The sequence below is a fragment of the Periophthalmus magnuspinnatus genome, chromosome 24, assembly GCF_009829125.3.
Source record: "Periophthalmus magnuspinnatus isolate fPerMag1 chromosome 24, fPerMag1.2.pri, whole genome shotgun sequence".
NCBI classification, from domain to species: Eukaryota; Metazoa; Chordata; class Actinopteri; order Gobiiformes; family Gobiidae; genus Periophthalmus; species Periophthalmus magnuspinnatus.
Genome location: NC_047149.1, coordinates 27,473,346 through 27,500,723, shown reverse-complemented (window position 1 = coordinate 27,500,723; position 27,378 = coordinate 27,473,346). Strand labels below are relative to the sequence as shown.

Genomic DNA, 27,378 nt, shown 5'->3' with positions numbered 1-27,378 from the left:
AAGATGCCCCCCCCCCCTGTGACCTCTCCAAGATGTCCCCCCTCGTCTGTGACCTCTCCAAGATGTCCACCCTCGTCTGTGACCTCTCCAAGATGTCCGCCCTGTGTTTCCAGTGTCGTGCTCTATTAGATCCTCTTTAACACCTCAACGGGCCCTGACCTCATCTTGGGCTAAACCTAAAGGTCGTAGGTCAAGGTTCAAGCCAAGTACACGTTAGCATTGAATGCTAATGGAGGAGGTGTGTGAGTGAGTCAGCTGGTTTGGAGTTTAGCTGCATATTTTACCATTTCAACTGTTCAATCGGCTCAGATGTGTTCTCCCTCGTACTTCAGACGTTCAGAATATTCATGGATGAAACTGCTTCATTTTGTCCTGTCCTGGTTTAGTCCTAGTTTAGCCGTGGTTTAGACCTGGTTGAGACCTGTTTTAGTCCTGGTTCAGTCCCGGTCTGGTCCTGGTCCATTGAGTCCACTGCAGTGGGACATTTAGTGTGTTGTGTTCTTCTTCTTTTGTCCCTCTGACACTCGCCCTGTCTCTGTTTTTTTTAACATTAGCATTAACATTAGCCGTAGCGATGAAGCGCAGAGTGATGTCCACACTCATGTCCTCTCTGAACATTCTAAAGGTTTCTCCGTGTTTGTGTCCCATTAGCATTAGCATTAGCATTAGCCATAGTCACACTCATGTCCTCTCTGAACACTCTAAAGGTTTCTCCGTGTTTGTGTTCCAGATAAAGAGAGTCTGATCACAGAGAGCGGGAAGCTGCACACTCTGGACCTTCTGCTGAGTGGACTGAAGAACCAGGGTCACAGGGTCCTGATCTACTCCCAGATGACCCGCATGATCGACCTGCTCGAGGTAACTCAGGGTCAAAGAGGAGGTCCCACTACAGGGTTAAAGAGGAGGTCCCACTACAGGGTTAAAGAGGAGGTCCCACTACAGGGTTAAAGAGGAGGAAAAGGAAACATGGAGATCTGAATATGTTATGTGTCACAGTTAATACCCCAGAGCAGTAAATACCCCCTCTTTAATACCCCAGAGCAGTAAATACCCCCTCTTTAATACCCCAGAGCAGTAAATACCCCCTCTTTAATACCCCAGAGCAGTAAATACCCCCTCTTTAATACCCCAGAGCAGTAAATACCCCCTCTTTAAAGTCAGTAGAGGGTTTGTTTGTTTGTTGGTTCTAACATTGTTTGGTTTTTGTTTTTTTTATAGTGAAACCAGTCGTGCCTCATTACAGACGTAACGGGGGATGAAATTAGCTGGACTTACCTTAATTAAACCCTCCCCTAAAGCAATATTCTGGAACTTTACACAGTTAATTAAACAAATTCAAATGAATGGAGGTAATTGTGACATATTAAAACCCGACCTGCATCTGACTCATTATCAGAGAAACATGAAAACACTGAGGTTTATTAGACTGAACGCTCGTTAACAGGACCTGAGAGGGGAGGAGGAGGAGGAGGAGGAGGAGGGGGGAGGAGGGGGGAGGAGGACAGAGACCGCTCTAATATCCCTCTGTCACAGCTCTGTAAACACGCTCATCAACAGGACAGAGATAATTACACCAGGGAGGAGGAAGAGAGAAGAGGAGGAGGAAGAGAGAGGAAGAGGAGGAGGAGGAAGAGAGAGGAGGAAGAGAGAGGAAGAGGAGGAGGAGGAAGAGAGAGGAAAGAGTCTGAGGGGTAAAGGGAAGAAAGTTGGAGCAGAGAGAGAAGAGAGGGGGAGAGGAGGAGAAGGGGAGGATGATGAGGAGAACGAGAGAGGCTGGTTGTTCGTTTTATCTTCACAGTAAAACTCTGGTCTGTGTAAAGAGCTTATAAACTCATCATGGTGAATCATTAGAATGTTCTGAGGTCACAGGACTATGTTGTTACAGTGTGATTGTGTCGCTGTGCAGTTCTTTAAACAGGATTACATCACCAGTGAGGGGGCGTGTGGTCTGTCGTGGTCATGTGGTCTGTCCAGGTCATGTGGTCTGTCGTGGCCATGTGGTCTGTCCTGGTCATGTGGTCTGTCGTGGTCATGTGGTCTTTCGTGGTCTGTCGTGGTCATGTGGTCTTTCGTGGTCATGTGGTCTGTCGTGGTCATGTGGTCTGATGTGGTCTGTCGTGGTCATGTGGTCTGTCGTGGTCATGTGGTCTGTTCTGGTCATGTGGTCTGCCCTGGTCATGTGGTCTGTTGTGGTCATGTGGTCTGTTGTGGTCATGTGGTCTGTCGTGGTTATGTGGTCTGTTCTGGTCTGGACATGATGGACAAGTTTGTTATAATTTGTTTTGGTTCTGGACGATTATCCAATCAGAAACTCTTACTTTTCATTGTCCATCCTCCATGTTCTTCCTCTTCTCTGGGGCCGGTTCGTGGGGGCTCAGTCTAAGCGGGGACTCCCACACTTCCCTCACCCCAGACACCTCCTCCAGCTCCCTAGGCATTCCCAGGCCAGAGACACAGTCCCTCCAGTGTGTCCTGGCTCTTCTAGGGCCTCCTCCTGGTGGGACATGAACACCTCCTCAGGGAGGCGTCAGGAGGCATCCTGAGCAGATGCCGGAGCCTCAGCCGCTCCTCTTGACGTGTAGGAGCAGCGGCTCTACTCCGAGCTCCTCCCGTGAGACTGAGCTCCTCACCCTGTCTCTAAGGGAGGGCCCAGCCTGTGGAGGAAACTCATTTCTGTCGCTTGTGTCCATGATCTTGTCCTTTCAGTCCCAGAGCTCATGACCACAGGTGAGGTCAGTAGATTGAGGTAAATCCAGAGCTTTGGACTCAGCTCCTTCTTCACCACAACAGACGACACAGCGACAACATCACTGCAGACGCTCATCCACCTGTCAATCTCACCTCCACCCTCCTCGAGAACAAGACCCCGAGATACTTGAACTCCTCCACTTGAGGCAGAGACTCTCCACCTGCAGAGGGCGCCACCATTTTTTGGTCGAGAACCATGGATGTGGACTGTGGCAAACCCATGAGCCTCGAGGACCCGATGGAGAGTACAGAGCTGGTCCAGTGTTCCACGACCGGGACGAAAACCACACTGCTCCTCCTGAATCAGAGGTTCGACTATCGGTCGGATTCTCCTCTCCAGTCCCTGGAGTAGACCTTACCGGGAAAACTGAGGAGTGTGATTCCGGTCCCCCTTCTTAAACAGAGGGACCACCACCCCGGTCTGCCAGTCCAGAGGTACTGTCCCCGACTGCCACGCGATGTTGCAGAGACGCGTCAGCCAAGACCCACAACATCCAGAGACTTAAGGTACTCGGGACGGATCTCGTCCACCCCCGGAGCCACTGAGCCAACCTCAGTGACTTCAGCCAGGGTGATGGACGAGTCCGCCTCCGGGTCCCCAGGCTCTGCTTCCTCCTCAGAAAACGTGACAGTGGAATTGAGGAGATCCTCAAAGTATTCCTTCCACCGTTCGACAACATTCCCAGTCGAGGTTAGCAGCTCCACTCACACTGTAAACAGTGTTGGTGAAGCACTGCTTCCCCCTCCTGAGGCGTCGGACAGTTTGCCAGAATCTCTTTGAGGTCGTCTGAACACATGGTATTTGTTATGGACAAACTGCCGAGCACAGAAGTCCAATAACAGAACACCACTCAGTTTAGATCAGGGAGGCCGTTCTTCCAGATCACCATCCTCCAGGTGTCACTGTCGTTGCCCTCATGGGCGTTGAAGTCCCCCAGGAGAACAACGGAGTCTCCGGTCGTTGCACTGTCTAGTACCTCTCCCAGGGACTCCAAGAAGGCACTGTCCATAGGTCGACACTACAGTGAGAGACCTGTCCCGACCCGAAGGCGCAGGGACGCGACCCTCTCGTTCACCGGGGTGAACTCCAACACGAGGCGGCTGAGCTGTGGGGCAATGAGCCCACACCAGCTCCCCGCAGGCAACACCAGAGAAATGGAGAGTCCCTCTCCAGGAGTTGGGTTCCAGAGCCCAGGCTGTGTGTGGAGGTGAGGCCGACTATATCTAGTCTGTAACGCTCAACCTCCTCAACCAAGCTCAGGCTCCTCCCCCTCAGTGAGGTGACACTCCATGTCCCCAGAGCCAGTCTCCATGTCCGTAGATCCAGTCGCCGAGGCCCCCGCCTTGGACTGCCGCCCAGCTCTCCTCGCACCAGCCTTTCATGGATCCTCCGCAGGTCGTGGGTCCACGGGGGGACGGCCGCATGTTGCTCCTTTGGGGCGGGGTCTGGCCTTGATAGTTTACTTGTCATGGAAGTCTTCTGAACCGCTCTTAGTGTGACCCATCCCCACCCTCCAGTTTTCATTGTGTTTCTTTGTATAAACCAACAGAGCAAATAATATGGAACTGGTTCTGGAGGGCATCTGACGCAAAACACATCACTGAGCTCATCTAGGGAACGTCCTGTTCATCTTTTCATTTTTCTCCTAAAGTTTGCAGCTTTTCTCTCGTGCATAAACCTGTGTGTGATTATGAGTCGACTCGATGACGGAGACTCGATGACGGAGACTCGATGACGGAGACTCGAGTCCTGGCTCAGTCTCATATTTACATTAGATTTTTCCTTTTGTTCGTCTGGGAACCGATTCTGATCAGACGAGTTTCATTTGTAACAGAGAAGTGGCTCTGTTTAACGTCCAGGAAGTGAAAACAAACGCCTGCCCCGCCGCCACGATTTATGACCCAAAGAGAGAGGGACGAGGAGAGGACAAGACCCAAAGAGAGAGGGACGAAGAGAGGACAAGACCCAAAGAGAGAGGGACGAGGAGAGAAGGACAAGACCCAAAGAGAGAGGGACGAGGAGAGGACAAGACCCAAAGAGAGAGGGACGAAGAGAGAAGGACAAGACCCAAAGAGAGAGGGACGAAGAGAGAAGGACAAGACCCAAAGAGAGAGGGACGAGGAGAGAAGGACAAGACCCAAAGAGAGAGGGACGAGGAGAGGACAAGACCCAAAGAGAGAGGGACGAGGAGAGGACAAGACCCAAAGAGAGAGGGACGAAGAGAGGACAAGACCCAAAGAGAGAGGGACGAGGAGAGGACAAGACCCAAAGAGAGAGGGACGAGGAGAGAAGGACAAGACCCAAAGAGAGAGGGACGAGGAGAGGACAAGACCCAAAGAGAGAGGGACGAAGAGAGGACAAGACCCAAAGAGAGAGGGACGAAGAGAGGACAAGACCCAAAGAGAGAGGGACGAGGAGAGAAGGACAAGACCCAAAGAGAGAGGGACGAAGAGAGAAGGACAAGACCCAAAGAGAGAGGGACGAGGAGAGGACAAGACCCAAAGAGAGAGGGACGAGGAGAGGACAAGACCCAAAGAGAGAGGGACGAAGAGAGAAGGACAAGACCCAAAGAGAGAGGGACGAGGAGAGGACAAGACCCAAAGAGAGAGGGACGAGGAGAGGACAAGACCCAAAGAGAGAGGGACGAAGAGAGAAGGACAAGACCCAAAGAGAGAGGGACGAGGAGAGAAGGACAAGACCCAAAGAGAGAGGGACGAGGAGAGGACAAGACCCAAAGAGAGAGGGACGAGGAGAGGACAAGACCCAAAGAGAGAGGGACGAAGAGAGGACAAGACCCAAAGAGAGAGGGACGAGGAGAGGACAAGACCCAAAGAGAGAGGGACGAGGAGAGAAGGACAAGACCCAAAGAGAGAGGGACGAGGAGAGGACAAGACCCAAAGAGAGAGGGACGAAGAGAGGACAAGACCCAAAGAGAGAGGGACGAAGAGAGGACAAGACCCAAAGAGAGAGGGACGAGGAGAGAAGGACAAGACCCAAAGAGAGAGGGACGAAGAGAGAAGGACAAGACCCAAAGAGAGAGGGACGAGGAGAGGACAAGACCCAAAGAGAGAGGGACGAGGAGAGGACAAGACCCAAAGAGAGAGGGACGAAGAGAGGACAAGACCCAAAGAGAGAGGGACGAGGAGAGGACAAGACCCAAAGAGAGAGGGACGAGGAGAGAAGGACAAGACCCAAAGAGAGAGGGACGAGGAGAGGACAAGACCCAAAGAGAGAGGGACGAAGAGAGGACAAGACCCAAAGAGAGAGGGACGAAGAGAGGACAAGACCCAAAGAGAGAGGGACGAGGAGAGAAGGACAAGACCCAAAGAGAGAGGGACGAGGAGAGGACAAGACCCAAAGAGAGAGGGACGAAGAGAGGACAAGACCCAAAGAGAGAGGGACGAAGAGAGGACAAGACCCAAAGAGAGAGGGACGAGGAGAGGACAAGACCCAAAGAGAGAGGGACGAAGAGAGGACAAGACCCAAAGAGAGAGGGACGAGGAGAGGACAAGACCCAAAGAGAGAGGGACGAGGAGAGGACAAGACCCAAAGAGAGAGGGACGAGGAGAGGACAAGACCCAAAGAGAGAGGGACGAACAGAGAGGGAGAGGACAAGACCCAAAGAGAGAGGGACGAGGAGAGAAGGACAAGACCCAAAGAGAGAGGGACGAGGAGAGGACAAGACCCAAAGAGAGAGGGACGAGGAGAGGACAAGACCCAAAGAGAGAGGGACGAAGAGAGGACAAGACCCAAAGAGAGAGGGACGAGGAGAGGACAAGACCCAAAGAGAGAGGGACGAGGAGAGGACAAGACCCAAAGAGAGAGGGACGAGGAGAGGACAAGACCCAAAGAGAGAGGGACGAAGAGAGGACAAGACCCAAAGAGAGAGGGACGAAGAGAGGACAAGACCCAAAGAGAGAGGGACGAGGAGAGGACAAGACCCAAAGAGAGAGGGACGAAGAGAGGACAAGACCCAAAGAGAGAGGGACGAGGAGAGGACAAGACCCAAAGAGAGAGGGACGAGGAGAGGACAAGACCCAAAGAGAGAGGGACGAACAGAGAGGGAGAGGACAAGACCCAAAGAGAGAGGGACGAGGAGAGGACAAGACCCAAAGAGAGAGGGACGAAGAGAGGACAAGACCCAAAGAGAGAGGGACGAGGAGAGGACAAGACCCAAAGAGAGAGGGACGAGGAGAGGACAAGACCCAAAGAGAGAGGGACGAGGAGAGAAGGACAAGACCCAAAGAGAGAGGGACGAGGAGAGGACAAGACCCAAAGAGAGAGGGACGAGGAGAGGACAAGACCCAAAGAGAGAGGGACGAGGAGAGGACAAGACCCAAAGAGAGAGGGACGAGGAGAGGACAAGACCCAAAGAGAGAGGGACGAACAGAGAGGGAGAGGACAAGACCCAAAGAGAGAGGGACGAGGAGAGGACAAGACCCAAAGAGAGAGGGACGAGGAGAGGACAAGACCCAAAGAGAGAGGGACGAGGAGAGGACAAGACCCAAAGAGAGAGGGACGAGGAGAGGACAAGACCCAAAGAGAGAGGGACGAGGAGAGGACATTGTGGGGACAGTGTGGGGACATTGTGGGGACAGTGTGGTCATGTTGTTGTTGTTGTTTTTGTTGTTTTTGCTCATAAACACTGAACATTTGAATCATCTCCACTTTTCAGATTTAGTGGAGAAACTTTTCCCAAATTCCACTTAAATGAACGACATTCCCACTTCACCGGAAACACCACCACAAAGAAAAGAGCGTTTGTCACATTTACGGAAAAAAGAGCACGGGGACGAATAAGGTCAATAATGAGAGGACTAGACCAGGACTAGACCAGGACTAGACCAGGACTAGACCAGGTCTACAGCAGGACTAAACCAGGACTAAACCAGGACTAAACCAGGACTAGACCAGGACTAGACCAGGACTAGACCAGGACTAGACCAGGACTAGACCAGGTCTACAGCAGGACTAAACCAGGACTAGACCAGGACTAGACCAGGACTAGACCAGGACTAGACCAGGACTAGACCAGGACTAGACCAGGTCTAAACCAGGTCTAAACCAGGTCTAAACCAGGTCTAAACCAGGTCTAAACCAGGTCTAAACCAGGACTAAACCAGGTCTACAGCAGGACTAAACCAGGTCTAAACCAGGTCTAAACCAGGACTAAACCAGGTCTACAGCAGGTCTAAACCAGGTCTAAACCAGGTCTAAACCAGGTCTAAACCAGGACTAAACCAGGACTAAACCAGGACTAAACCAGGACTAAACCAGGTCTAAACCAGGTCTAAACCAGGACTAAACCAGGTCTAAACCAGGTCTAAACCAGGTCTAAACCAGGTCTACAGCAGGTCTACAGCAGGTCTTTAAATGTTTGACTTTATAAACAGTATTTTTGATTGATTGCACAGCCCTGATTAGAGAAAGATTTAAAGTGTTTGTGGACGTCAGAAACGTGGAGCCGACGCTGCAGGAAACAGGAGCAGGTGGGGCAGATGTGGCTTCCTCTGCCTCAATAATCCTCCATTTTAGTTCTGAGAGCTCCGGCCGCTCATATTTCACTGTGATTATGAGCTGGCACTGAAACAACAAACACGAGCCCAGATACAGAGGCCAAAGTCTGATTCAGAACACATGGACCGGGCCTGGGCCAATGGGAAGTGACCCACCACAGGATCATTCATCTGAACATTCACAACTGACGCTTAGCAACGCCGTCAACCAAACCTGCTAACGCTAACGAGAGCGACGTCGGGGAAAGAAGTGCCCGATTTGTCTGTTATTAATGTTCAGATCTTGATTTACAGACACAAAAGTGAAATAAAAACCCCAGGATCATGTAGAGGGTTAATACGAACATTTAAGACCAGAATGAGTCTGAAGCAGCAGAGACAAAATCAGAAAGTGAATTGGACAAAGAGTCGATGGAGCTGGAAGTGCGCCCACGATCAGTTCCTGTTTGGATCGCGGCGTCTAGCAGGTTAGCTCTGTCCATTTATATAAACAGTCTGTGGAGAGAGCAGCGCTGCAGAGGAGAAAGTCCATGAGCTCCTTCACAATGAGAGGTTTCCTGATGATATCCAGATGATATCCAGTAAAATCCCATTTTTCTTACAATGTTACACCAGATGATTTCCTGATGATTTCCTGATGATATCCTGATGATTTCTTGATGATTTCCTGATGATTTCTTGATGATTTCCTGATGATTTCTTGATGATTTCCTGATGATTTCCTGATGATATCCTGTAAAATCACATTTTAGGGACCCCGTTACAATGTTACACCAGATAATTTCCTGATTTCCTGATGATATCTTGATGATATCCTGATGATTTCTTGATAATTTCCTGATAATTTCCTGATGATTTCCTGATTACTTCCTGATCAAACACTTCCTCAAACTGTTCAGTGCTGCTCTGTCAGTTTTATAAATCTCACGTCTGGCACAGGGGGCGCTCTACCTAATGCACCGTGTGTATTTAAGCTTTATAAATGAGGCTTCTGAGGAGGAGCAGGTGGTCGACAGTGGCTCAGCGGGTACAGCATTCGCCTTATAATGAAAAGGTTATTGGTTCAGCTTTAAGCAGTGTGAGCTCGGGCGGGGCAGTATGAGAACTTTTGTCTTCTTCATGTTGATCAATCCATGTTTTTTGATTAGATTTTGGCTCATTAAAAACATAAAAATTGGTCGAACATAAAAATCCAGACTTAATGTTTGCCCAGTCCGGTCTGCTCCAGCCGCGGCTCCAAACGCCGTACATCAGAGCGCTGGCTGCACCTCCACGTCTCACTGGGGTCTCTGCCTGTTTATTTCATAACATTTATCTGATTTGGAGGTTCAGATGTTTGACAGAACTGGGAGTTTCACATTCTGGACCAAAATGTTGAAATTTGTGTTTTGATTCTGGGAAAGTGACGGAAAAACCCACAGGAATCCCTTTTATTTTTAGACAGATTAGAATATTTGACTTATTCAGCCTGGTTCCTAAACAAACTGAAATGAGGATCGTTTCCCGTTTCTCTGGAGTTTTGTGTCTGTTGTGGTGATTTTTTTTGTTTTTTGGCTCCGTCTTCGGCTCAAACTGATGTAGACGTGATCACGATTGAGCTCTAACAAAACAACTGACAAACATGAGTAAAAGGGTCATTTTAAAGCTGCTTTAAGTCACTTTTCAGGTTAGAGTTTTGTCTTCTTTTTGTGTCCGTGGAGTTGTTGTTCACAGTGTTGTCTTGTTCTTTCTTGTGTGTTCTTTCAGGAGTACATGGTGTACCGTAAACACACGTACATGAGACTGGACGGATCCTCAAAGATCTCTGAGCGCAGAGACATGGTGGCCGACTTCCAGAGCAGGTCAAAACTCACTCTTTAAACAGATAAAACTCACTCTTTAAACAGATAAAACTCACTCTTTAAACAGATAAAACTCACTCTTTACACAGGTAAAACTCACTCTTTACACAGATAAAACTCACTCTTTACACAGATAAAACTCACTCTTTACACAGATAAAACTCACTCTTTACACAGATAAAACTCACTCTTTACACAGATAAAACTCACTCTTTACACAGATAAAACTCACTCTTTACACAGATAAAACTCACTCTTTAAACAGATAAAACTCACTCTTTAAACAGATAAAACTCACTCTTTAAACAGATAAAACTCACTCTTTACACAGGTAAAACTCACTCTTTACACAGATAAAACTCACTCTTTACACAGATAAAACTCACTCTTTACACAGATAAAACTCACTCTTTACACAGATAAAACTCACTCTTTACACAGATAAAACTCACTCTTTACACAGATAAAACTCACTCTTTACACAGATAAAACTCACTCTTTACACAGATAAAACTCACTCTTTACACAGATAAAACTCACTCTTTACACAGGTAAAACTCACTCTTTACACAGATAAAACTCACTCTTTAAACAGATAAAACTCACTCTTTAAACTGATAAAACTCACTCTTTACACAGGTAAAACTCACTCTTTAAACAGATAAAACTCACTCTTTAAACAGATAAAACTCACTCTTTAAACAGATAAAACTCACTCTTTAAACAGGTAAAAAACATGAGCAGGAGGTGGAGTCAGCGCCAAATAAGTTACATAATTCACCTTTAAGACCGAGGGGAGTTTCTACAGATCAGTGATGTGACTTAAAACCACAAATATTATTTTTCCAACAGTTAAACTCACAGTGAATATTTTAAACCACAGGGAGGGCATCTGACACACACAGGGAGGGCATCTGACACACACAGGGAGGGCATCTGACACACACAGGGAGGGCATCTGACACACACAGGGAGGGCATCTGACACACACAGGGAGGGCATCTGACACACACAGGGAGGGCATCTGACACACACAGGGAGGGCATCTGACACACTGTGTTTCTTTTGTTTACATTCGGCTCCATTTATTTTTTTTAATTGTGGACTTTCTCCTCGCAGGGCGGACATCTTTGTTTTCTTGCTGAGCACCAGAGCTGGAGGACTGGGCATCAACCTGACGGCTGCAGACACTGTGAGGAACAACAGGATCTTATATTTGTCTAAATGTGGGAACGTCTGTGTAAAACAAAAGATACGTCTACTGAGCTTGAGTCTCTATGGTTCTCATGTCTGTGGATCATTTTGTTTTACACATTTTAAATCACAATATTCAACTAAAACCACGAAACAAAAGAAACAAGAAAACTGTGGTGTCCAGTGGAGCTGACGGCGCCGTAAACGTCGTCACACTAAAGCGCCTCATGCTGTAGCGCCCCCTATGGACAGATGCACATCACACTAAAGCGCCTCATGCTGTAGCGCCCCCTGTGGACAGATGCACATCACACTAAAGCGCCTCATGCTGTAGCGCCCCCTATGGACAGATGCACATCACACTAAAGCGCCTCATGCTGTAGCGCCCCCTATGGACAGATGCACATCACACTAGAGCAGCACATTTTTATACATTTGGACCAAAATGACGACGCGACGCTGCAGAATCCTACGAGTATCAACGATTAAGAAAATAAAACTGGAGAAGGAAGAGCGGACGTCACAGTGGGCGTTGTAGTGTTAAAGGGAAGGTCGTAGTGTTAAAGGGGCGGTCGTAGTGTTAAAGGGGAGGTCGTAGTGTTAAAGGGGCGGTCGTAGTGTTAAAGGGGAGGTCGTAGTGTTAAAGGGGTCGTAGTGTTAAAGGGGAGGTCGTAGTGTTAAAGGGGAGGTCGTAGTGTTAAAGGGGTCGTAGTGTTAAAGGGGAGGTCGTAGTGTTAAAGGGGAGGTCGTAGTGTTAAAGGGGCGGTCGTAGTGTTAAAGGGGCGGTCGTAGTGTTAAAGGGGCGGTCGTAGTGTTAAAGGGGTCGTAGTGTTAAAGGGGAGGTCGTAGTGTTAAAGGGGAGGTCGTAGTGTTAAAGGGGCGGTCGTAGTGTTAAAGGGGAGGTCGTAGTGTTAAAGGGGAGGTCGTAGTGTTAAAGGGGAGGTCGTAGTGTTAAAGGGGAGGTCGTAGTGTTAAAGGGGAGGTCGTAGTGTTAAAGGGGTCGTAGTGTTAAAGGGGCGGTCGTAGTGTTAAAGGGGAGGTCGTAGTGTTAAAGGGGAGGTCGTAGTGTTAAAGGGGCGGTCGTAGTGTTAAAGGGGTCGTAGTGTTAAAGGGGCGGTCGTAGTGTTAAAGGGGAGGTCGTAGTGTTAAAGGGGAGGTCGTAGTGTTAAAGGGGCGGTCGTAGTGTTAAAGGGGCGGTCGTAGTGTTAAAGGGGCGGTCGTAGTGTTAAAGGGGAGGTCGTAGTGTTAAAGGGGTCGTAGTGTTAAAGGGGAGGTCGTAGTGTTAAAGGGGAGGTCGTAGTGTTAAAGGGGCGGTCGTAGTGTTAAAGGGGCGGTCGTAGTGTTAAAGGGGCGGTCGTAGTGTTAAAGGGGCGGTCGTAGTGTTAAAGGGGCGGTCGTAGTGTTAAAGGGGAGGTCGTAGTGTTAAAGGGGTCGTAGTGTTAAAGGGGAGGTCGTAGTGTTAAAGGGGCGGTCGTAGTGTTAAAGGGGAGGTCGTAGTGTTAAAGGGGCGGTCGTAGTGTTAAAGGGGCGGTCGTAGTGTTAAAGGGGCGGTCGTAGTGTTAAAGGGGCGGTCGTAGTGTTAAAGGGGCGGTCGTAGTGTTAAAGGGGCGGTCGTAGTGTTAAAGGGGCGGTCGTAGTGTTAAAGGGGAGGTCGTAGTGTTAAAGGGGAGGTCGTAGTGTTAAAGGGGTCGTAGTGTTAAAGGGGCGGTCGTAGTGTTAAAGGTGTTACACTTTAATAATGATACACAAGTCGAACTCAGAGCGTCTCCAGATTCACAGAGTCATTTTACGTGTTTTTCATTTACACCACACTCTGTAGGCGTCTTGCTCAAGGACACGACAACAGAAACTGGTCCAAACCGGGGTTGAAACTAGAGTTCTAGGTTTGGGACTAGGCTGGTAATAAGTGATGGTGGAACTGAATAGATGTTTTCAAACGTAAAGGCTCATCGTGGTCAGTGTGTGTCTTATACAGAGACATCAGGTCAAACACATTTATGTCAATGGGACTTTTTATTGTTTCCTGTGAAAAATGAGGATCTAATTTTGAGACTAGTTTTAGTGTCAGATTTACTTTTGGCGACACTACTGCAGTTTATAAAATATCACAAACTCGCAGCAGATCTGAGGGTTGAGCTGGACTGGTGTTGTGTTGTGTTGTGTTGTTTGTGATCTCTGTGTGCGTTTCCTTGCGTTGTTCTAAACTCTGTTGTGTTGTTGTAGGTGATCTTCTACGACAGTGACTGGAACCCCACAGTGGACCAACAGGCCATGGACCGCGCCCACAGACTGGGCCAGACCAAACAGGTGACCGTGTACAGACTCATCTGTCAGGGCACCATCGAGGAGAGGATCCTGCAGCGCGCCAAGGAGAAGAGCGAGGTAACTGCCCTGTTACCACGGTGATTAACAATAAGAGAGCAGACGTGGGGCCCAGAATCATCCTCATCCTTTACACTAGAGGGGACTGAAGGGGGCAGTTTGACCCAGGCCCTGAAATTTCTGTCGACGGGTCTGTTAGAAATATTTCAGACGACATCACCACATTCTGCAGACCAATCAGATTTAACCAGGAAGGAGCAGATAAAATGGATCAGGATCAAACTCAGATGTGTGGTGTTGTCGTTGTTGTCGTCATCGTCGTTGTTATCGTCATTACTGTTGTTGTCGTCGTTGTTGCTGTTGTTGTCGTCGTTGTTGTCGTCATCGTCATTACTGTTGTTGTCGTTGTTGCTGTTGTCGTTGTTGCTGTTGTCATTGTCGTCGTTGTCATTGCTGTTGTTATTGTCGTCATTGCTGTTGTTATTGTCGTCATTGTTGCCGTTGTTGTCATTGCTGTTGTCGTTGTTGTCATCGTTGCTGTTGTCATCGTTGTTGTTGTCACTGTTGTTGTCGTCGTTCCTGTCGTCGTTGTCGTTGCTGTTGTTGTTGTCGTTGCTGGTGTTCAATTCAATTCAATTCAATTCGTCGTTGCTGTTGTTGTCATTGTTGTTGTCGTCATCGTCGTTGTTGTTATTGTCATTACTGTTGTCGTCGTTGCTGTTGTTGTTGTCGTTGCTGTTGTCGTTGCTGGTGTCGTTGTCGTCATCATTGTTGTCATTGCTGTTGTCGTCATTGTTGTCGTCGTCGTTGTTGTCATTGTCGTTGCTGTTGTCGTCACTGTTGTCATCGCTGTTGTTGTCGTTGCTGTTGTCATCGTCGTTGTTATCGTCGTTACTGTTGTCGTCGTTGTCATCGTCTTTGCTGTTGTTGTCGTTGCTGTTGTCATCGCTGTTGTTGTCGTTGCTGTTGTCGTCGTTGTCATCATCGTCGTTATCATCGTTACTGTTGTCGTCGTTGTTGTCGTCGTCGTTGCTGTTGTTGTCATTGCTGTTGTCGTTGTTGTCATCGTTGCTGTTGTCACTGTTGTTGTCGTCGTTCCTGTCGTCGTTGTCGTTGCTGTTGTTGTTGTCGTTGCTGTTGTTGTTGTCGTTGCTGGTGTTCAATTCAATTCAATTCATTTATTTTTGTAACGCCCAAAATCACAACAACAGTTGTCTCAAAGGGCGTTCATGTTTTGGTTGATGGGGGAAACCGGAGTACCCGGAGGAAACCCATCCAGACACGAGGAGAAACATGAAAAACTCCACACAGAAAGGCCTGGTGACCCGGGGATCGAACCAACCTTCTTGCTGTGAGACATGAGTGATGGCACTCAGTCACCGTGCCGCCAAGACACAAAAAACAAAACAACAGGAAGAATCAGACACAACAAGAAAAATCAGACAACATAAGAAATCGGCCAGGCGAGGGGGAGGAGAGCCGGGCGAGGAGGAGGAGAGCCAGGCAAGGAGGAGGTCCAACTGTCATCGGGGCATCTGAAAGAGATACACTCCACAGGGGGAGTGGGACAGGGGACAACATGTGAATAGCATTGCTGATGAGAAAATAGGGCAAAGTAGAGGATAGTGCTCAGGTTGCCATACTTCCCCCAGCTAGTTACTCCTACTGCAGCTTATCTTATCCCGGGTTTTAATAACCCTAACTCCCTCACTATGTAACCTGGTCTATACCGAAGAGGAAGGTTTTAAGCCTGGTCTTAAATACAGAGACTGTGGGGGCCTGTTTAACATCAGCAGGGAGTTGATTCCATAGCACAGGAGCTTGGTAACTGAATGCTCTCCCTCCCACTGTACTTTTGGACACTCTAGGAACCACTAATAGTCCTGCATTCTGAGAGCGGAGTGCTCTGTTTGGCTGGTACGGGACAATAGCATCTTGCAGATAGGATGGGGCCATACCGTTTAGGGTTTTGTATGTCAGGAGGAGGACTTTGAATTTGATTCTAAGCTTGACAGAAAGCCAGTGCAGATATTTTAGTACAGGACTGATGTGGTCTCTTCTTTTAGTTCCTGTTAGGACTCTGGCCGCTGCATTTTGGACCAACTGGAGGCTCCTTATAGTACTTTATAGTACTTTATAGTACTTTATAGTACTTTTGGGGCAGGCGGCAAGCAGGGAATTACAGTAATCAAGTCTGGAAGTAACAAATGCATGGATGAGTTTTTCAGCATCGTTTTTAGGTAAAATATTTCTAATTTTAGTTATATTTCGCAGGTGAAAGTATGCGGTTTTACAAGCTAGGTTTATATGGGCTGTGAATGAGAGATTTTGATCAAATAGGACTCCAAGATTTTTTTACAGTAGGGCTAGAAGCTATATTCACATTGTCGAGTGAGATTATCGAGTGTTGTTATCGTCGTTACTGTTGTCGTCGTTGTTGCTGTTGTCGTCGTTGCTGTTGTTGTCATTGTTGTTGTCGTCATCGCCGTTGTTGTTATCGTCGTTACTGTTGTCGTCGTTGTTGCTGTTGTCGTCGTTGCTGTTGTTGTCATTGTTGTTGTCGTCATCGTCGTTGTTGTTATTGTCATTACTGTTGTCGTCGTTGCTGTTGTCGTCGTTGCTGTTGTTGTTGTCGTTGCTGTTGTCGTTGCTGGTGTCGTTGTCGTCATCATTGTTGTCATTGCTGTTGTCGTCATTGTTGTCGTCGTCGTTGTTGTCATTGTCGTTGCTGTTGTCGTCACTGTTGTCATCGCTGTTGTTGTCGTTGCTGTTGTCATCGTCGTTGTTATCGTCGTTACTGTTGTCGTCGTTGTCATCGTCGTTGCTGTTGTTGTCGTTGCTGTTGTCATCGCTGTTGTTGTCGTTGCTGTTGTCGTCGTTGTCATCATCGTCGTTATCATCGTTACTGTTGTCGTCGTTGTTGTCGTCGTCGTTGCTGTTGTTGTCATTGTTGTCGTTGTTGTCGTCATCGTCGTTGTTGTTATCGTCGTTGTTGTTATCGTCGTTACAGTTGTCGTCATCGTTGCTGTTGTCGTCGTTGCTGTTGTTGTTGCTGGTGTCATTGTTGTCATTGCTGTTGTCGTCATTGCTGTCGTCGTTGTTGTCGCCGTCGTTGTTGTCATCGTCGTCGTTGCTGTTGTCGTCGTCGCTGTTGTCGTCGTTGCTGTTGTTGTCATTGTTGTCGTCGTTGTTGTTGTCGTTATCATCGTTACTGTTGTCGTCGTCGTCGTTGTTGTTGTCATTGTTATCGTTGTTGTTGTCGTCATCGTCGTTGTTGTTATCGTCGTTACTGTTGTCGTCGTTGTCATTGCTGTTGTTATTGTCGTCATTGTTGCTGTTGTCATTGTTGTCGTCGTTGCTGTTGTCATCGTTGTTGTTGTCACTGTTGTTGTCGTCGTTCCTGTCGTCGTTGTCATTGCTGTTGTCATTGTTGTCATCGTCGTTGTTGTTGTCGTTGCTGTTGTCGTTTTCGTCGTCGTTGTCGTTTTCGTCGTCGTTGTCGTTTTCGTTGTCGTTTTCGTCGTCATTGTCATTGTCGCTCCTTCAGTTTTTGTCCTGTGTCTTTGCTCAGATCCAGAGAGTGGTGATCTCTGGAGGAAACTTCAAACCCGACACCCTGAAGCCCAAAGAGGTGGTCAGTCTGCTCCTGGACGACGACGAGCTCGAGAAGAAACGTGAGACACAAACTGTTCAAGTAAATACAGAGCAGTTTATTTATATTACATTATTTATTATTATTATTAATGTTTTTCAGTGCGTCAGAGGCAGGAGGAGAAGAGGCTGCAGGAGGAGACCAGCAAAGTGAAGGAGAGAAAGAGAAAGAGAGAGAAATATGCAGAGAAGGTGAAGACGCTGATCACAGCTTTTATCTCAGAACAAAACGGACTCACTGTTTACGTTTAATCACTTTTTTCCCTCTCTCCAGAAAAAGAACGAGGAGACGGAGACGAAGAGGAAGAGAGAGGTCAATCTGGTGATCTCTCACTCCGCCCCCTCCGCCCCTTCAGCCGATAACTCCAACATGTCCGCCGACGGAGAGGACTCCTTCCTCAGTGTGGACATGGACTCGGCCATGCCCAGCCCCTTCAGCGAGGTGAGACACGGGGGACAACGGGGGGGACGACAGGGAGGACGACACGGAGGAAGACATGGGGGACGACACAAGGACAACACGGGGGACGACGTGGGGGACGACGCGGGGGACGACACGGGGGACGACACGGGGGACAACACAGGGGACAACACGGGGGACGACGTGGGGGACGACACGGGGGGAGACAGGGGGGACGACGTGGGGGACGACACGGGGGAGACAGGGGGACGACACGGGGGGAGACAGGGGGGAGACAGGGGGGACGACACGGGGGGAGACAGGGGGGAGACATGGGGGACGACACGAGCTGGAGATTTAAGGCCCAAACGCTACAAAGAGCAAATATCGTCCAAACCATAAATCACTGTCTATGATTTTACATTTAACATAAAGAAATATGTCCCTCCTTTTTCCCCTCTCCTCCTCTCCTCCTCTCCCCCTCCTCCTCCCTCTCTCCCACTCTCTCCCCCCTCTCTCCTCTCCTCCTCTCTCTCCTCCTCCTCTCTCCTCCTCCCCCCCTCTCCTCCTCCTCCCTCTCTCCCCCCTCTCCTCTCTCTTCTCTCTCCCCCCCCTCCCCCGTCTCTCCTCTCCTCCTCTCTCTCTTCTCTTTCCTCTCCCCCCCTCCTCTCCTCTCCTCCTCCTCCTCTCCTCTCCTCCCCCCCTCCTCTCCTCCCCCCCCTCTCCCCCTCTCCTCTCCTCCTCTCCTCTCCTCCTCTCCTCTCCTCTCCTCCTCTCCTCTCCTCCTCTCCTCCTCTCCTCCTCTCCCCCCCCCCCCCTCCTCTCTCAGATCTCCCTGAGCAGTGAGTTTCCTCCGGGCTCTCTTCCTCCTGACCCGGACCAGGACGAGAGCAGCAGTGACATGTTGGTGATCGTGGACGAGGCTCCGCCCACCAGAGCCACTAACTCTCCCGCCTCCGTGTGCGGCTCGGCGTCGGACAACTTCAACGGTGAGAAGCATCTGTCCCATACTGAGCCTGTAACTGAATAAAGGACATGTAGAGAGGTTTAAAGCCGCACTGTGGAACTTACCCAGCAGAACAGTTACCATGGAGCCAAACAGATGAGAGAAAAGTTACATAATGTCCCTTTAACTGTGATGATTTCACTTTAATCCTGTAACAGCTCAAGGGTTTAAAGTGCAGGTACATATCGGCTCTGACACTCCTCTGGGCTCCACCCGTCCCCCACCCACCCCCACCCGTCCCCACTCGTCCCCCACCCGTCCCCCACCCGTCCCCACCTGTCCTCCACCCGTCCACTCTCACCTTTTTGACCACATTTTCAGACGATCTTAAACGTTGTTTTCAGTGTTTGTCCTGTGCACTGCGTCTCCATGGTAACTGCTAAATATTCTGTCATAGAGACACATGTAGGACCTTCTTAATAAACTTTGTGTTCTGATGTTTTGACAAAGTTTATTTGAGTTTAAATCCCTCGTCGCCAGTTTACTGCCTCGTTTACATCATTTAAACATGATTCTGTAGAAAGAGACAAACTCCCACTCACTCTTCACAAGTGCACTCTGTCACTCCTCCTCCTTCTCCTCCTCTTCCTCCTGTCTTTTCTCCTCCTCCTCCTGTCTCCTCCTCCTCCTCCTCTTCCTCTTTTTTTCTCACTTTCCTTTCCTTTTGGTTCATATTTCAAACAGTTTCTGTCTCATCACTAAAGCCCAAACACACGTGAAACACAAGATCTGTGTGGGACCAGACCCAGGACTAAACCAGGACTGAACCGGGACTAAACCAGGTCTAAACCGGGACTGAACCGGGACTGAACCAGGACTAAACCAGGTCTAAACCGGGACTGAACCGGGACTGAACCAGGACTAAACCAGGTCTAAACCGGGACTGAACCGGGACTGAACCAGGACTAAACCAGGTCTAAACCGGGACTGAACCGGGACTGAACCAGGACTAAACCAGGTCTAAACCGGGACTGAACCGGGACTGAACCAGGACTAAACCAGGACTGAACCAGGACTTGACTCATTCTAAAACAGATCCAAAGGACAAAAACATGGTTAAACACTTGAATAAATAACTTTATAAATAAAGTGACTATATAAACAAACTAAAGTAGTAGCACCACATTTTGAGAACCGCAGCTGAAGCTAGCATGCTACGTCAGGTCGTCATCGCGCGTGCTACGTCAGGTCGTCATCGTGGGCCATAAATACGTCTGTTTGTCACGTCTCCAGGGGGTTTAAAGTCGTGTTTTACTGCAGCCAGAGGTTTGTCCTGATCCAGAGGAAACTCAAATATGACCTAATGCTAAAGCTAATGCTAAAGCTAATGCTAATGCTAATGTGAGATCACAGGCCGAAGTCTTTACACTGCACAAAATAAATGTTAATATTTATTCACAATAGTGATTAAATAGTTCGACCTTTGACCTTTGTTCACATGTTTGATTCTTAATAATATTTGTTTTTCTGGCAGGAGTTTCGAGCTCGGACGCCATCAGCCCGGGCAGAGGCCGGTCTAAAGGCGGTCGGGGACGGCCCAAAGGCTCCGGGGGCGGGGCTAAAGCCGGCGTCAAAGGTCGCGGCAGGAAGTCGACGGCAGGGAGCGCGGCGGCGATGGCGGGAGCGATGGCGGGCGCAGCAGCGGCGTCAGCTGCTGCGTACGCCGCCTACGGCTTCAGCGTGTCCAAAGGTGAGGCCAGCGCCATGTTTGACTCTGTTTGACTCTCTGTGTTTGACTCTGTGTTTCAGTCTGTGTTTCAGTCTCTGTGTTTCAGTCTCTGTTTCAGTCTCTGTTTCAGTCTCTGTTTCAGTCTCTGTCTCTGTTTCAGTCTCTGTTTCAGTCTCTCTGTTTCAGTCTCTGTTTCAGTCTCTGTGTTTCAGTCTCTGTTTCAGTCTCTGTTTCAGTCTCTGTTTCAGTCTCTGTCTCTGTTTCAGTCTCTGTTTCAGTCTCTCTGTTTCAGTCTCTGTTTCAGTCTCTGTGTTTCAGTCTCTGTTTCAGTCTCTGTTTCAGTCTCTGTGTTTCAGTCTCTGTCTCTGTTTCAGTCTCTGTTTCAGTCTCTGTCTCTGTTTCAGTCTCTGTTTCAGTCTCTCTGTTTCAGTCTCTGTTTCAGTCTCTGTGTTTCAGTCTCTGTTTCAGTCTCTGTCTCTGTTTCAGTCTCTGTTTCAGTCTCTGTCTCTGTTTCAGTCTCTGTTTCAGTCTCTCTGTTTCAGTCTCTGTTTCAGTCTCTGTGTTTCAGTCTCTGTCTCTGTTTCAGTCTCTGTTTCAGTCTCTGTTTCAGTCTCAGTCTCTGTGTTTCAGTCTCTGTTTCAGTCTCTGTTTCAGTCTCAGTCTCTGTGTTTCAGTCTCTGTGTTTCAGTCTCTGTTTCAGTCTCTCTGTTTCAGTCTCTGTTTCAGTCTCTGTCTCTGTTTCAGTCTCTGTTTCAGTCTCTGTTTCAGTCTCTGTTTCAGTCTCTGTTTCAGTCTCTGTTTCAGTCTCTGTCTCTGTTTTCAGGAGGTCTCTCTGGGTCCAGTCCGGTCCTGGGACGCTCTGGAGCTTCTCCAGCGTTTAAACCGAGTCGCAGCTCCTCTCCTCAGGCTAAAGGGGGCGGAGCCCCGAGCCCCCACAAGAACCAGATGCCCTCCCACTACCCCCACCAACTCCACCCCAACCACCCCCATCACCACACTGCCCCGCAGACAGGACCAGTGCGCAAAGCCAAAGGTCCAGCAGCTCCAAACACGCGATAACACCACCTCCACCTGCAACACCACCTCCACCTGAACCACCACCTCCACCTGCAACACCGCCTCCACCTGAACCTGCAACACCACCTCCACCTGCAACACCGCCTCCACCTGAACCACCACCTCCACCTGCAACACCGCCTCCACCTGAACCTGCAACACCACCTCCACCTGCACCACCGCCTCCACCTGCACCACCGCCTCCACCTGCAACACCACCTCCACCTGCAACTCCACCTCCACCTGAACCACCGCCTCCACCTCCACCTGCACCACCACCTCCACCTGAACCTGCAACACCACCTGCACCACCTTCGGCTCCGCCTGCTCCCTGATTTCTCTGTGGCTCCAGCCGTTTACAGAGTCTGTCGGCTGTTTCCAAACTCAGAAAATATGTGTCAGATGCCCTCCCACACTCCTGTATCTGTGTGTCAGATGCCCTCCCAGATCATTTCTGTTCTTGGTTCATTCTCCTGTTTATTTATTTAAGATTCACCAGAGACGTTTGACCTGAAAACGGGAGGGCATCTGACACACGGGAGGACGGGAGGGCATCTGACGCACGGGAGGATGGGAGGGCATCTGACGCACGGGAGGACGGGAGGGCATCTGACGCACGGGATAGTGACTTTTTGCCCACAGCCTCCAGTGTGAGGCTGAAGTACTGGAGTATTCAGAGTATTTAGAGTATTTGAAGTACCTTTTGTTCTGTGTAGGCTCTGGCTCTTAAAGGGACGGTTCTTACAAAATTCTCCTTTTTTTCTATAATTTATTTGTCCTGATTTTTGAACAGAAAATAAAATTTGTCTGGAGTTTTTCTGCTTTGTGACCTGAAGCTCGAGTCTCTGAAGAATCAACAAAGAGCTCAAAAGAATCGGATCCATGAGTCGTTTTGAGTTGTTTTGGTTTGATGAGAATCAGAAGGATCTGAGTCTGAGATTTAAAGATGCACTGTGTAACTTTCCTGCTCGTATCTGTGGAGATGTTTTTGTTTTGGCCTGAAATGTTCTACTGCGACAATAAACTTATTTATCTCCATGGAGATGTCACCAGGCCAAGGTACAGGTCAGATCTGTGCAGAGGTGACCCCTGAGGTGACCCCTGACCCCTGAGGTGACCCCTGACCCCTGAGGTGACCCCTGAGGTGACCCCGGTAACAGCAGGATGCATGTGTCTTTGGTGTTAACAGAGTTTATGCTGTATAGATGTTTAATGCTACACTGTGTAACATTCCAGGTAAAGCAGTGACATCTCCATGGAGACAAGCAGAAGACATGTTCAGGCCAAGTTCCAGGTCAGATCTGTGGAGAGGCGTTCCCACTCGTGTTGTGATGTCATAATAAAACCTGTGATTGAACAAATGCAGGATGGAGATGTTTAATGCCGCACTGTGGAACATTCAATGACTTGTCCATGGAGACGAGGATGTGCCCCCCCCCCACCAGAAAAGTTTCATAGTAAAACTTTAAATATGTAGAAATGTCACAAAATGATCCAATAAAGTGAAGTGTGACCCAGTGCATTTGACCCATCCTCAGAGTCTGGGGTTACACCTGTGAGAAGCCACGCCCACAGGACACGCCCACAGGACACGCCCGCATGACACGCCCGCAGGACACACCCACAGGACACGCCCACAGGACACGCCCACAGGACACACAGACCTGGACGACCTGCAGCAGACACACAGACACACACAGACACATTCCTGAACAGGAAAAGTGGAACCATGAGATTTTATAAACAAACCAGGATCAGACTCAGACCAGGATGTGGCTCACTGTGGCTCTGACGGCTCACTGAGGCTCACTGTGGCTCACTGTGGCTCACTGTGGCTCACTGAGCCGTCAGAGCCGATTCTCAGATGTTTCTCTGATTCGCAGATGTGACTCGTGACGTGTTTCTGTTTCGTGGCTTTGACTCCAGGATGTTTTTTTTTTTATCCTCATGTTTTTTATTCCGACGTTTCTGTTTATTCATAAAATTCAGTTTTTTGACTTAAACTGTTTTTAAACAATGAAACTAATTCATATTTATGTTTTGGAAATTTAAACATTTGAGCCAATTTAAGTAAAAGTAAAATTTGTAAAAAAAAATAAAAAATAATCTGAAATAAACATTAAGATGTGCTGCGAGTTAAAGCTGCACTGTGGAACTTTTCTGGGGGAGTTTTTGTCTGTCTCCGTGGAGATGCTATTGCTTGGACTGGAATGTCCCACAATATGGCATTAAATGTATGTGTCCCTCGAGTGTTGAAACTTACTTTAAAAACAGGGGTCGCCTCTCCACTGATCTGACCTGTACCTTCACCTGTAGTGTCGCCTGCTTGTCACCATGGAGACAGATACACTTAATGACAATTTGACAACATTCCAGACAAAGTCACGACCGAAAATAACCAGAAAAGTCCCACAGTTTGTCTTTAATCAGTGAGGTTTTTTTCTCCTCCATTTTGTGATTTTGACGTTTCGCCGTTAGTCGTTCCGTTAAAGAGTCGTTTGTGGCGAGCTGACTGCATTCGCCGCCGTGACTTCACCAAACGTTTTTTCTACTAAAGCTCTTATTTTTGTACTGAAGCTGAAGCGAGTGTCTTTCAGAAGGAGCCGTGTGTTTTTACTGATGCTGAACTCCTGGTGGTGGCGCTGTTCTGTGTGGAGCTGCTCTCACTGTGAAGACGTCCTGAAGCCATGTTCTGCAGTTTGTGTGTTGTGTGCGTTGTGTTGTCGTGTACATACACCATCGTGTTTCTGGTTTGTTCTATTTTTGTAGCTGCTGTAAATAAATAAAAACTTTTACTAAATGAGGAGCCAGTCGCACAAAAGTGAACGACGTCGAGTTTAATGGAGACGAGACCAGGACATTTAGACAAACACATCGTCTTCTGTCCAGACTCGCCTCTTCAGTTTGATTCTGAGTAAAACACAAAGTGGACACATGTTTTCACTTAAGTTTATCTAAACTGAATCGTTTTGGCTACGAGCCCAAAAGAATCAGATCCAGTTCTGGCTCAGGGTCAGGACTCAGATGGACGTGGGACGACAGGACGATTAGAACCTCATTTCATATTTAACTTCATTAAACCTCAACCACAGACACTTCACATTTGGTCGTGTTTTGGCCGAGGGGGCGGAGTCACATGTCAAAGAAAAACACAAATCAAAGAAATTTTCCAATTTTTATTTTTAGCAGTGACAGAAGTTGCATCACAAACTCAACATTTGGCAAATCAACTCAAAAAACAGACAAGTTTGTGGACGGAGTCTGGACGTGAGAATAAACCGACAGACGCGTTTACTCTGATAAAGACGATCGTTTTAATAAATAGTTTAACACGTTTTGTTTAGTCTGATGTTTATTCTACGAAAAACAAAGACAAAGTTTAAATCTGTCGCTGGAAAATTTTACACTTTAGCACAGAACAGATGAAATGGCTGTGAAGGTTTAGCCTCATGTCGCTAATGCTAACAGCTACTGCGCGGCTAACAGGAGCGCTACCGCACTGAGCGCCGCCGCTTCGATGGCGAACAGATGCCCGTCCTGGACGTGCGGGCAGCTGTCCCTCATGAACGCCGCGAGCCGCAGCAGGTACTCCAGGTTGTGCCCGCTCTTGCCCCGGCACATGACGATCTGGACCCCGATCTCCTCGGCGCTGGCCGGGCCCAGGTACAGCGGGTTGTCGGCGGTGGCGATGTAGACGAGCGCGGGCACCGGGCTGGACTCTTCGCCCTCGGGGAAGAAATCCACCATCTTGGTGACGTAGCCGCCGCACACGGTCTCCCGCACGTTCAGGTATTTGAGCGACTCCTCGACCTGAGCGCCGCACACCTCGAAAGCCACGCCCCAAGTGGTCGCCTGAGGAACAGAAGGTGAACGTGAGTCTCCAGGTTAAATATTCAGACTTCAGCGTCTGATCCTGTCAAACGCCACTGCAGCAAAGTGACTCAATACGACTTTAATGTGTGTGTATATATATATATATATATACACACATACACACACTACTATGAGATTTAAACTTGAGTCTTAACATGTTTAAAAATCCCACATGTTCTGATCTAAAACTCATGTGGAGGTTTAGTTTTTTTTAAACCAGTTGCTTATATTAAAATCTCGAGTTAAACGCGTCAGTATAAACCACGTGCTCGTTTCCTACGTAAAAAGAGGCGTGTCACTTACGTCATCGTCCTCTATGAGCGTCACCACTCTGCCAGGCTGAAAGAACAAAAACATTTAGAGTCAAATAAAACGTAAAAACATGAGTAAATTTAACTTTAGACATAAACCTCCCCCTGGGCCTCACTGTGGACCTCCCCTGGGCCTCACCTGGGCCTCGTCGCCCCGGTGGTGGTCGTCCCCGTGCCAGAAGCGCCTCTTGTGGCCCCGGATGTGACCCACTTTACTCGTTTTATATTTAAAGTCTGGTTTCCAGACCAAAGAGCCGTATCCAAAGATCCACAGGCGGCTCTTCGCGGACAGCACGTCCTGAGGCTTCATTTTGACACAGACGATGATCAAAGATGGAAGCTAACGATGCTAAAGCTAATGCTAAAGGCCTAGCTCAGGCCCGGCTCCGGCTCCTTCCTCCGGTCCAACCGCGGCGGGAACGAGCGGCTCCCGCGGCTCTCGGGGCGGGAGTGTGAGGCCCAGAGCAGGGCCTCAGAGGACGGGGAGGCTCGGGGGAGGAGGTGCTGTGCAGGATGCATCGCCATCGCATTAAAGGAGCCACATTATGCCGAAAAATCCATGATGCACCGGGAGAGACCCGAGGTGAACGAAAGAACGAGAAAGAACGAGTCAGGAGCCGGTGCTGCGCCGGCTCCGGAGAGAAACAAACTGAACGACACGACGAGAAAAAGACAAATAAAAGCGTTTATCCGCCGGTCTCGGCCCTTCGTGGCTCTGGATCGTGTTTCCGGCTCTTTCTCTCGCTCGGCTCTCTGCTCAAATGGCTCATTGCGGCTCTCCGGTTTTATAAGGTCCGAGCGGGAGGGCGGGGCCAAACCTGCGTTTTAACCAATAGCGCTCGAGAGCCATCATCCCACCTAAACCGTGAGCCAATCAGAGCTGCGCGCGCTAAAAGAGGCGGGGCTTATCCTCAAACTCGCCTCTCTATTGGCTGAACCACGGCTCGAGGCGCAGACGTAACTCTACACGTAATTGGCTGTTGAACTGTCAATTATATAAACTCGCTGTCTGATTGGATCCTGCAGCTGTCAGTCTCCACAGGACACGCCCCTCTGCGGCTGATGCAACACGCGCCCTGGTTTCACCGAAGAAACAGAAGCTGAGAATTACATCAGCTTCAAATGATTCAACACAAACAGGTTTAACGAAGAGGAGACATTTAAAAACATATATTCAGTTTATACAAAGTGTTTATACAAATATAAAATCACATTTAACAGAATAAACAAAAGAGAAAGACTCGTGTTTGTTTAAAGTGACGTCACGTGGACAAAAAGAGTTTTATCTAAAATAAATAAAAATATCAAATATTTGAATAAAGTGAATGAGGAGTGTCTCAGAAAGTTAAATGTTTATATAACGTCACACTGCGGCAGAAGGATCGTTTAAATCTGGTTTAAAGTCTTTTCTCGTCACATAAAGTTTGAATCTCATGAAAAACAAAAACTAATCAGTCAAACGCGAACTTCAGGTGAAAATAAATCAAGAGTCAAACGATGCTTTTTTTAAAGAGTCATTTCACCGAAACACGATGGAATTAACCCCAGATTGTTTATATAAACGGACAGAGCTGCAAACAGGAAGTGATCACAGACGCACTTCCTGCTCCATCGACTCGTCGTTTTGGTCTTAAATGTTTAAATGTTTAAATGTTTAAATGTTTAAATGTTTCGTATTAACCCTCTACATGATCCTGGGGTTTTTATTTCACATTAATAACAGACGAATCAGGTCCTTCTTTCCCCGACGTCGCTCCTGTTAGCGTTAGCATTAGCGTTAGCACCAGGTT

The 27,378-nt window shown here is 48.5% G+C and overlaps 2 protein-coding genes across 2 annotated transcripts in view; one reads left to right on the top strand and one right to left on the bottom strand.

Annotated features, from left to right (window-relative positions):
* Nucleotides 1–21,879, top strand: part of ino80 (INO80 complex ATPase subunit) — a 58,284-nt gene extending 36,405 nt beyond the window's left edge. Inside the window, exons 28-37 of the mRNA XM_033991027.2 lie at nucleotides 731–858; nucleotides 10,012–10,106; nucleotides 11,226–11,298; nucleotides 13,524–13,682; nucleotides 17,194–17,296; nucleotides 17,377–17,465; nucleotides 17,548–17,715; nucleotides 18,503–18,662; nucleotides 20,154–20,369; nucleotides 21,172–21,879. Of these exons, the coding sequence (XP_033846918.1) occupies nucleotides 731–858; nucleotides 10,012–10,106; nucleotides 11,226–11,298; nucleotides 13,524–13,682; nucleotides 17,194–17,296; nucleotides 17,377–17,465; nucleotides 17,548–17,715; nucleotides 18,503–18,662; nucleotides 20,154–20,369; nucleotides 21,172–21,407 (1,427 nt within the window). The 3' untranslated portion in view covers nucleotides 21,408–21,879. The remainder of the gene's footprint in view (nucleotides 1–730; nucleotides 859–10,011; nucleotides 10,107–11,225; nucleotides 11,299–13,523; nucleotides 13,683–17,193; nucleotides 17,297–17,376; nucleotides 17,466–17,547; nucleotides 17,716–18,502; nucleotides 18,663–20,153; nucleotides 20,370–21,171) is intronic.
* A 2,682-nt stretch (nucleotides 21,880–24,561) lies between these two features.
* Nucleotides 24,562–26,347, bottom strand: chac1 (ChaC, cation transport regulator homolog 1 (E. coli)). The gene is made up of 3 exons (XM_033990842.2): nucleotides 25,728–26,347; nucleotides 25,581–25,616; nucleotides 24,562–25,256 (listed from the first exon to the last, which is right to left on the bottom strand). The coding sequence occupies exons 1-3, from the start codon at nucleotides 25,896–25,898 to the stop codon at nucleotides 24,873–24,875; spliced, it is 591 nt and encodes a 196-aa protein (XP_033846733.1). The 5' UTR covers nucleotides 25,899–26,347; the 3' UTR covers nucleotides 24,562–24,872.
* Between the last annotated feature and the right edge of the window lie 1,031 nt (nucleotides 26,348–27,378).

What these genes read in the sequence shown, in the direction of transcription:
- chac1 (XM_033990842.2), bottom strand. Translation starts at nt 25,898, where the DNA reads ATGAAGCCTCAGGACGTGCTGTCCGCGAAGAGCCGCCTGTGGATCTTT. An exon ending in ACCGGGGCGACGAGGCCCAG is followed by an intron (nt 25,617 to 25,727) that starts GTGAGGCCCAGG and finishes TTGTTCTTTCAG; the next exon opens with CCTGGCAGAGTGGTGACGCT. An exon ending in CGCTCATAGAGGACGATGAC is followed by an intron (nt 25,257 to 25,580) that starts GTAAGTGACACG and finishes TCTGTTCCTCAG; the next exon opens with GCGACCACTTGGGGCGTGGC.